At 36.7% G+C, this 10376-nt stretch overlaps 1 protein-coding gene across 1 annotated transcript in view; it reads right to left on the bottom strand.

Annotated features, from left to right (window-relative positions):
• Positions 1-360: 360 nt before the first annotated feature.
• The window catches only part of LOC104619255 (son of sevenless homolog 1-like), a gene marked incomplete at its 3' end in the record, with an annotated part of 12362 nt that continues 2346 nt past the window's right edge, over positions 361-10376 (bottom strand). Inside the window, exons 3-7 of the mRNA XM_010285060.1 lie at positions 7858-7983; positions 5464-5595; positions 4772-4936; positions 1002-1211; positions 361-504 (exon numbers count right to left, since the gene is read on the bottom strand). Coding sequence (XP_010283362.1) covers positions 361-504; positions 1002-1211; positions 4772-4936; positions 5464-5595; positions 7858-7983 — 777 coding nt within the window. The remainder of the gene's footprint in view (positions 505-1001; positions 1212-4771; positions 4937-5463; positions 5596-7857; positions 7984-10376) is intronic.

Consider the following 10376-nt stretch of genomic DNA (forward strand, 5'->3'; position numbering starts at 1 on the left):
TTACCAGCTTAGTAAGCCTGTTGGCAAATAAGCCCTTGTTCTACTTTGTCTTTCCACAGCAATCCAGATCTATGGATGATTTACAGGATACCTCCATTTCTGTCAAAGTCTAGTCACAGGTGGTGTCCCCCCGCTTATGCTCTCTAAAGTTTAAACAGTCCTATAAAAACTGAAGTTTAGAAACTAAAAAGGTTTAGAAACTAAAAAGCACTCTCAAAAGCAGGAAATATATTCTTCCAGCCCCACCATGGTGAAGAGATCTCAACCTAAAGGCAGCTAGAACAGAGATGCACTTAACATCTAAGTGCAAGTCATTAAAATACATATGAATAGCAGAAAAACCTGGAAGTATTTTCTTACCTCCGCCATGTCTTCAAAACAGCTGCCTACTAACGGATGAGGACTACCTTCATCTGTCATTTCAACAGTGTCTTCTATATGACCCAGTAACTTCACACTAAGTTCATGAATGTCTGATATACGACTAAATATATTTTCCACATCCTGCAAAAGCCAACAGAACCAGACAAAAATCAACAGGAAATTGAACACAATTTCTAAGAAGAAGAATGTTATGTACAAAGCTACTGTGTTATGATATGAAAGTCAAGCACTTCTTTAAATAGAACAAGATATTATAATACATTATATACTTTCTGTATAATTTATATAAGGTCATTGATTTTATTTTTAGAAGAATGACTATATATATGTATACATATATATAAATTTACAATGACTCGAACATGGCAAAGAACAGTGACAAATCTTAAATTACAAGCCTGCAAGTGAATATAGTAGATTAGTTGGTTTCTTCCACAGTTTTACAAAACCAGTCCTTCCCCACTGTGCTCCTTTACTATTTCCATTTCAGAACCTGAGACAAGTGCTTCCTCTACTATATGTTAAACCGGAGAATAATTACGTTCCAGAAGGGTTCAGATAGATTTATAGATAGTATAGTAGGGTTTTTTTCTGTTTGTGGTTTGTAGAATACTTACGTGAGATGAAAATAGTTTGGAGTTGGAGGCATATGGCTCTCTAAAAACCCTGATAATGAGATTTAGTTCCCTTATATATTGTCGAACCTCTGCCATAAATGACTTCACTAGGTCATAATAGGTTTGCTCCCCTGAGGTGGAGGGTTCCTCATCCGATAAAGTTAATGTACTTAAATCTTCTACATCTTGATGGAACATATCCATTAATACCTAGGGAGCAAAGGGGGGGAAATCCACAAAGTGAGAACAACTTCTTTTCAAGATCTACCAGTAAGTTACCAGTAAAGGAAATCTATTATTCCCATGAAATCAGACTAATCAGCAGTAAGATGTATCATCATTCTGCAATTGGTTAAGCATTACAAAAGCTATATGCATTGCTATGATTTTGCAAGTCTTTATTTGCAGTAGCAATTTTTGAAGAATTCCCAGTCATTTAGACCAATCCAAGCATCTCTCCAAGAATGTGTCCTAAAATCAATTACAATTTTAAGAGGTCTATGAAGTATACAGACACGTTTAACATTTAGCTGTATTCTATTACTCTGAGTTAGCCATGCATAATCTTAAGTTTCTGAAGATACTATATTATCTGAAGTCAAAATGTATGTGCATTTTGGCTTTTCATCTTTAGCTTTAACAGGAAGTCACATATGATCATGCTCAGAAACCTGTAATCTATCTGCAAAACTGGCGTGCCCACATACTCTGCGTGGCCTGGTTTTTGTCCTTAATAACTCCTGATTTCTCTTGTTAAAAACAGACCCTTGAGGAAGGGCACCAGCTTCAGAAAAGGTGGCAGTAGCACTGCAGAACTACATAGGCAAAGGACCTCTAAAAACTCTGACTACCAAAGGTACCAATTCATACGCAAGCAAGGCTTACCAAACAGAAGCACTTAATTTGAACGTCTCAAGAGAAATGGATCACTGAACACTTCTTCCAAACATAGTATCTGAGCCAGGAGTCACTGGCAAAGTGGCAAATAGAAATCACACTTTGGGTTGCTTCCATGATACTTAAAGAACATCTTAAAGATAAACTAAATTAGTTGACTGCAAATTAGTCAAAGGCATCCTAATTTGAAGTATCTTTAGCAGAAAGAAAACCTAAAGAGGGTCCAGAAACAATCTACAATGATGTAGCAAATCTTAACAAAAGCCAGCATTAAGATGTAGTTCAAGATGACTTTGTCCTGGGACAGACAGATGAGAGAGTATTTATAAAAAAATCTGCTCCCCAGAGCTGCACCCCCTTCCAGGAAGTCATTAAGTACATCAAACAATACAGGTTAACTTGAAAATAAATAAGAACTTAAGTGCTGCTTGCTAGCCTCCCTTCTGAACAGACAGAAGTGAAGCCATGGCAACCTATGCCTGTTACTACAGAGACTGACATGACTGCTGCCAATCACTGAAAAGACTGAGGAAAAAACTGCAGGATCAAAGCTGTAAATACTCCTCTGAGAACCAGAGAAGGGAATTAACATTAAACATGAACTAGAGTTTTTAAAATGGCAGAAAATACAACAAAAAAGTGTTTTTCAAAATAATTCTAAAACTAGAGATAAGAACTAAACATCTGAACAAGCCACAAACATACATGACATTTACCCTGGTATTTACAGTAAGAGTCTTCTTTCTTTAAAGCATGTTACAGGCATTTCTCCAGAAGACATTTCAGTTAACCAAGCTGTTGACTACTGATACTAGACAAATGAACTATTCTGCAAGAGAATACTTGGGGTCTATAAGTTCAAGAGATGGTAGGTTTATTAGACTTGAATATTGGAAGAAACACACCTACCTAGAGCAGTCATTCTTCACCCAGGTCTTGTCCTAACACTCCTCAAAAATATACAGGTGTAGTGAGTGGGGAAATGGGTACATAGCAGGTTCTTTCTCCTAGTGAGTCAAAGGTCCCTGCTACACACCCTGGTCTTAAGCTTCTCTGAAATCAGAACAATGGACATTTTGCATTAAGACTGACTTGTTCTGAAGCTCTAAGAACAGAAGGTGTTTCATCTTTCAAACCCAATGAATGTACATGGAACTCAGATTATAAGGAGAATCCTAATTCTAGGGAATGGGACATTATAGAGTTACTACTGTAGGAAATGACATGGAATAATGCAGGTATTCAAGGAGGCCCTGTAACTTTACTTCATGGACACAGTTCTAGCACATACTTGAGCTAGAAGATTCCAGGCTGTATTCACAAGGTGCATATCTCACTACTATGAAATCCACAGAAACAAATTAAAGTAACTATACCCCAGATATTGAATTTAGAGCAAGCAGAAACACGAGCAGACAGAAGACAAACAGCTTGCATTTTAATGGAGTGCATTTTTTTGCAGACAAGGCAAAATTTTCCAGATGGATGGATGGCACAAAAGCAAGTGTGAAAGTGCTTGAGAAAAAAATGGCACATAGGGCCAAGAAACTGTTCTGATTGTTTTGTTTCAAAAAATAAAATCAAGCAGAACACGTTATGGATATGAACATAATATACTATGAAGTTTCTTGATGCAGCTGGAAAGCAAGCACCTCAGTAGCACCTTCCAATGGCTTGTTCTGCTGAGGCAGTAAACCAACAGGCCTGCTTTAGAGCCTTTCCAAAGTTTCATCTGTGCACATATCAAAGAGTTTCTCCAATGTAACGTAATAAAAGTTCCTAAATCAACTTCACAACAGCTCTTCTGCTCACCACTTTTCCTAGGATAGACAGAAGCATGCAGCAACAGCATTTGTTCCTGATATTATTCTATGGCAAATATTCAAACATACACCTTCAAGCCCTGCCCTAATGAACCAGGCAGATATGCCCAAAAAGCAAGAGTGATCAAGACTACTGTCCTGAGAAGTACTTGACTTTTCAAGACCTCACAAGATATCTTGTCAGATAAAAAAAAAAAACAAACAAAAAAAACCACACACAAGCAGGAAAGAGAAAGGCATTCATTGAAACAAAGAGGCGATCCCAAAGATATTGATTGTTAATCAATAGACCAAGACAGAATACAGAAAAGAGGTGATAAATGTGAAAATCCCTAGACTTCAAAATTAGAGATTCTTAAGTTCCATCCTGTAGAGGATTAACTTCAAGCTTTGTTTATCAAACAATGGAAAACGTGAGATGATAATAAGGTGGTCACAGAAGCTAGAGTGCAACGACATCCAAAAGACAGACCTTGCTCTATCACTGCTGGAAAGAGAGATGATTCCTGTCTAAACCTAATGAATCTTCTGAAGCCACAAGAAAGACTACCTGCAAATAAAAATACAGACTTAAGGAAGATTAGGCTGAGATGGCTAAAGCAGGTGGGTTTTTTGCTTTAAAATGCTGGACCATCAAAACACTATTTTTTACATGCAATACAGTCTTAATTATTTTGGGAGAACACCCAAGCTTAATTTCAGCTTTCTTTTTTCAAGCTACAAAATAAGGCTCCACTACTAGAGCTTAGGAATGTTAAATTTTTAAATTAGCGCTGCTTCACAAAATTTTTTAAAGCAATCACACGTTGCTGAGATTAGGCAAGTGATATCAAAAGGAAGAGAGACTTGACTATTAATAAGCATAAGCAACACCTCTATAAGCTCAATTAGCTTTTTGGTAGCTTTGCTCTATTACTGGAATCATACTTTACGGCAGTAATTTCTTCTTTCAAAAGGTACAACACTATGTACTCAATAAGGAATAGACATTGTCCTCTCAAAACTTAACTAAAACTTCCTCTTAATGTGAGAATCAAGAGTTAGGCTTACCTTATCAGCACACATTGCCACTTTAATATCTTGTTTTGTGATCTCATAATGTCTTATATTCCGCACATAATTCCCAACCAATTTTAAGATGTCTGCAGAAATGTATTCTAATACTGCCACTATGTAAACAGACACTTGGTGGTCAATTTTGTAGCCTAGAACCTCCTGGAAGGAAAAAACCAAACGTGTTCTGTTGTTACTCAGTCAATGAAACACACACCACAGGTTACAAATAAAAGGAGTAATTTTAAGATCCTATTCAATAAACACTCATCACATATCCACAGTCTATTTTAGCAATACACAGTAGTCTTTCAGTCTAAGGAGGAAACCGTGTCATTGTAGATGCTACTCTTAACTGTGGAAGTGACAACAGCCAACAACTGTCCCAAAAACCTCAGGGCTATTTCCAGAAGTTTCTTGAGCATTTTATTAGTCATGCAAAATGAAACAAGAACAATCAAATTCATAGCAAATCAGGTTTTGGCTTTGTTTGTTCAATAGAGAATTAACTAATTTTCAAATGAAAAAGAAATATATGCAATTAACTAAACTGGAACACTTAAAACTATGTAACACACAGATATTCTTATTAATTTTTGTTTACATTTCAGGCAGCATACAGACATTACATGAAACAAAGGTGTCAACTTCTAATTGCATTCTAAAAGCAAGATTACATCACTGCTTACCTTTAATAAGGGATGGATTTTTTCTACTGGGAGAGATAGTGGATTTCTTCGTTTTCTCTTCTCAATAGCAGACTGGGCATCAGCTATTGCCCACTTATCAATAGGATGGGGAAAACTTTTTTGAACACGATCCTTAAAAAGACAGGACTAAAGGGTAAATGCACAATCTGAATGATCTTAGCAATATTACTACATTATGAAATCGCTTTCCATTACTTAACTAAGGAATGTTTGTTAATGTTAGCACTTCAACTACCAAAGCTTGTACAACACACGTAAAATTTATCATTTTGGTACATGCTACTCACTACATTCATAAGGCTGTATCAGAATATCCTTATCGTAGAATAATCTAGTGCTTAAAATTTGAGAAATGCCAGAATTAAGTTGCCATTACAGGCACAATTTGCTCCCCTTATGCATATGCTTGGTAATTCAGCATTTAACTACATAACTACATTTTATCCTAGCACTTTATTCCCTGTACAGAATGGTCACTGAATGAGATGAGTTTTCTATTCACCTTTACTGATCAGCACATGGTCCAGACTGTATATATGCAAACTGCTCTGATGATGGCAATGAACACAATAAGAAAAGAGAATGACAGACAGCACCCACATATTTTAAAACAGTATCATAGTTTTGTTTATGGTCCAACAGTTGGACCGTATATGCCCCAGTTTATTTACTCCTTCCAGCAGTCAGGGTGCATGAGGATACATACACTCTCCCATGCATTGAACAGCTCTCCTGCTGGAACTCACACACAGGTCTCTGGAAGTTCAAAAGCTTCACCTTTTTTGATGATGTTCAGAGATGCCAGAAATCTAACTTCTCAGATAATTTCCAATCGTATTTTTTCAGCCCACAGTTCCCACTGACTGTTTTGGTTGCAAGTGCTCACTTATGTAAATATGAGCCTCATTTGAGCAACCATGAAATGAGGAAGATGAAGTTAATGACCACTTACAAAGAGCTGGTACAGGACAAAGTACACAAACAAAAACTTTTTGACAAAAACCCGGTACAGAATACAGTTCTATAAAGGTTGCACCCAAATTTCCAAAGTGCGGGCTTTTCTTTTTCTCCACTCATCATAACACTTCCACAAAAGGAAAGCAAAGGTCCTACCAAAAAAAAGAGACTTTAAGTCTCATTCACTAATACCAATTCACTCCCCTAATACAGTCCAGGCTGCTGACTGAACAATGAAAGTGTTGTGGGGGAAAAATAAATGTGTATGACCATATAATTAAAGACAGCATCATTATGCGTAAACACAAAGGGGGTAAATTGAGGTTGCCTGATCATCTCTAATTCTTGCATTTCTCATCCTGACTTCAGAGCCATAAGACTCATAATGCAATGCCGTATGTCAAGTTTTTTTGTTAGCATTGTTTAAAACACAGCACTAAACAATCTTCCACAAACCTCTTGTCTCTTTATCTGCCAGACCAGAATGATGTTGCAAGACAGGCCAGCCACTTAAGGGGACACTGGAACACCATTAGAGGTGTCAGTGTTCAAAAGAGAAGAGGAAAGATGACATTCATGAATCTTTAGCCCAGACAGCTACCTTTTTTTTTTAAAAAAAGTTTTTTTGTGGTTTTTTTTTTTTGCCATTAGTCTACTTTCTTCAGAACATGAGGAAGTTGCATCTTGTTTTGTTACCTAACTCAGCACAGGCACAGCTCCCGAGTACTGGAAACCTACACATGAAGTCTTTAGCTTGGCACCAAAGTCTTCAAATCATGGTTAAGCACAAAGGGCTACCAACATATTCATGGGCTTAGAAGCTTGACTCATTTAGCTTAACTAATTTGTTTCTCAGTTCAAGCCATTTTCTCAGATTAAGCTCCCTTCTCAAACATGAAGCTGCTTTTCTGAGCAACAGAGGTTGTAGATCTTTGAAAAGGCAATTGTAAGAGAAGGGGTTTCTAGATAGAGCAAAGTAGTGTTCCTCAACTCGTTCTGAGAAAGTGAGCAAACTATTTTTTTTAAGATTTCCAGAACAGCAAGGGGTATATCAGCCTAAGTCACCATGCTGAGAAAGCAGCAGAGCCTCAGACTAAGCAGCTATAGTTTTCATGCAGTATCAGTGGGGAAAAAAGGTCTTTTGAAAGGAACCAGTCAGCTTTATGTACAGAAGTTACACTAACCATCTATTACACAGTAATACAGTTCTGAGAAAGTTTTACTACGCATTGAACAACAAACTCAATTGATAGGAAAATCAGCTACTAGGTAACTTAACAGGCTTTATGTGGAACGTTCTGCTACATAAAGATACATAATTACTGCTTTACTTTTTACATTGTGAATTGATTAGTATATGAACTTTTAATGTAACAGTTATAATTATTACAGATTTGTAATAATTATTCTTTATACCTCTACATCCAGAAAACTTCTTGGCTGGGCTTGACACAACATACTTAACAACTGGAGAATTAACTCCTCCACATACTGTAATGCATCTTCAGTAGAGGAAAGTTTAGGATGGACTTGTACCTGAACCTATAGGAAACAAAAGAATTCAAGCTTTTGAGTTTTGCTTTTCCCTCAAACACATGCTTTACTTGCCAAAAAAATGACAAAAGAATGAGGTAAAGAGATCAGAAAAATCCAACCCAAAATGTAGCTCTATTAAGACACACCAGATGAACATGAGTGAAACACTCACCTATACCTGAGAGAATTAAAAATCTCAAATGTTAAATGTACTCAAATCACTGTAAGTGACATTTAATGTCAAGAAAACAGCTAATTAGTAACAGTCCTTAGCAGTGCAATTAAGAAAACTGTTTAAAAACTCTGCATATATTTACCTTTCTCCCCTAGCTCTTAAACCACTCTTTGTACAAGACACTTTAGACATGGGGTTTTCTCCCTTTTACAACTGACTGTTTGTCACTCAATCTATAAAAATGAAATACAGAACTTTTTTCACAGAGGGAGCATTACAGAAACAGCAATGGTTTCATCAGTATTTAGCCTTCAAATTATTTAATCCATGCTCAATTAGCTCTCACTAAAATAAGACTGATTTAGAAGTTTTTTTCCATACTGTTTTTTTAAAAAGATGTCAGCCCCTAGAGTAAAAAACACTTTAAAAACAGCCACAGTGTTGTCCTGGCATTAAGTGGCAGTTCAGAGGTTTTGAAAGTTCGGTCCCCATACATTTACTCGTATGTCACAAGTGTCTGTAAATTCGAACCAGTGTAAAATCCACTGAGGCATGATCCTCCTTGCTCCTCCCTGCTTTTTGCGGTCATTTAACTCCTGCAACAAGCCTCCAGTATAACTTTCCTTTGCACTTCCATGGTTCACAAAATAGCACAGTTTTAACCAGCTTAAATTTCACATATGCAAAGCTCAGTGCTTTATGAGCTTAAACAGACAAGCAGTTTAATCTGAATCCTACACCAATAGCAAATATTATGTCAGAGCAAGCTGACTGCTAACTTTCACAATGCATCTTTCAAGCCCCAATGTCATCATTTTACCATTCCGCTGCACACAACTCAAAATGCCTCCAGTTCTCTCAATCACTAACACAAGAGCCTAGGCACCTTAAAGCAAAACCAAACAATCCCTCTCATCCAAATATTAAACCCATGTCTATATTCAAATAATGGTGCCATAATTATTTAATTTCACACCTGTGTTTTCATTCCTGTTTGCAGTTATAGCAAGAATTAAATGCTATAAAGTTCAAACACACAACAGCCTCAAATAGAAATCCACTTGCCTGCTAAGGCACTCATTAGATTGAAAATTTCATGTCTGGGCATAGTCCTGGTGCTCATTTAACTGCTGTTGAGATTTAAATACACTAGATCATGCATTTAGTTTCTTGCAGATTGCACCCCCTTATACAACAGATCTTAAAAAAAAATCTCCAGAAGTTATTGCTTTTTTAACTTAAAAGCACTTTGGCAAAGATAGAGCAGGAGAACTTCTCTCTATTTGACTACCTAATGCAATTATTTTTATTATACCAACAGTTCATTCTTCCCAAGAACTTCACCGGGCACAGCTACAGCATGTGTTTGTGGACATACCCGAGTAACAGCATGCACAGCAGTCTCAGGCGTTATTTACAATTCAAACACAGACCTATGAAATGCTGTACCAGCTTGGAACACCTTAACACCAAAAATTACAGACTTGCAGAAGTATTATCTTAAAGGTCAGAGCTGCCTGGAAGATGCTGCCTTAAAGCAGAACTGAACAAATTTCTATTATATTCTTCCTACAGTATATTCTACTTTATATTTTGAGAAGTGTTAAATTACCAAGTCAATCTGACAGTAAAAATACAGAACATGATAAACCAGAGTGATGAAGAGCAGCTCTATTTTCTCCTTTGCTTAGAAAACAGACTGTAGACTTAAATAGCCTCATCACAACTCTTTCGGTCTGTAACACAGAATCTATAGGAATAAGAACAAATAAAAATACCACATCAGGCCATGACCTGAAACATTATCCACAGTCAGTCAAAAAAGGCAACAACGATAACCTACTCCTAGTTCAGGAGATAAAGTTCTGAACATTTTTCCTAAGCACTTATGTTTGGGAGGCAATCATTCATTCTTCTCAAAGGCCATCATCTTCGGGCACTATCAAGCTCTACTTTAGTAGAATATCCACCTTGGAAGAGGAAAACGTCATGAGGTGCCATTGGTAGTTTATTTATATTAGGTAGGTAGTAAATAACCTTCATTGCTACTTAAGTGAGATTTACTATCATTTAGGGTTCAAAGTCATACAAGCAAAAGCAAGAAAACAACTAGATTAACAAGGAAAATTACAGGATACCCTGGCGTACAATTATCATAAAAGCGTGTAATTTTAGTATCTGCACTACTGTAGTACCTAAAGGCTCAGACTAAGAATGAAAGAGT

Source organism: Phaethon lepturus, unplaced genomic scaffold (assembly GCF_000687285.1).
Source record: "Phaethon lepturus isolate BGI_N335 unplaced genomic scaffold, ASM68728v1 scaffold31644, whole genome shotgun sequence".
In the NCBI taxonomy this organism is placed as follows: Eukaryota; Metazoa; Chordata; class Aves; order Phaethontiformes; family Phaethontidae; genus Phaethon; species Phaethon lepturus.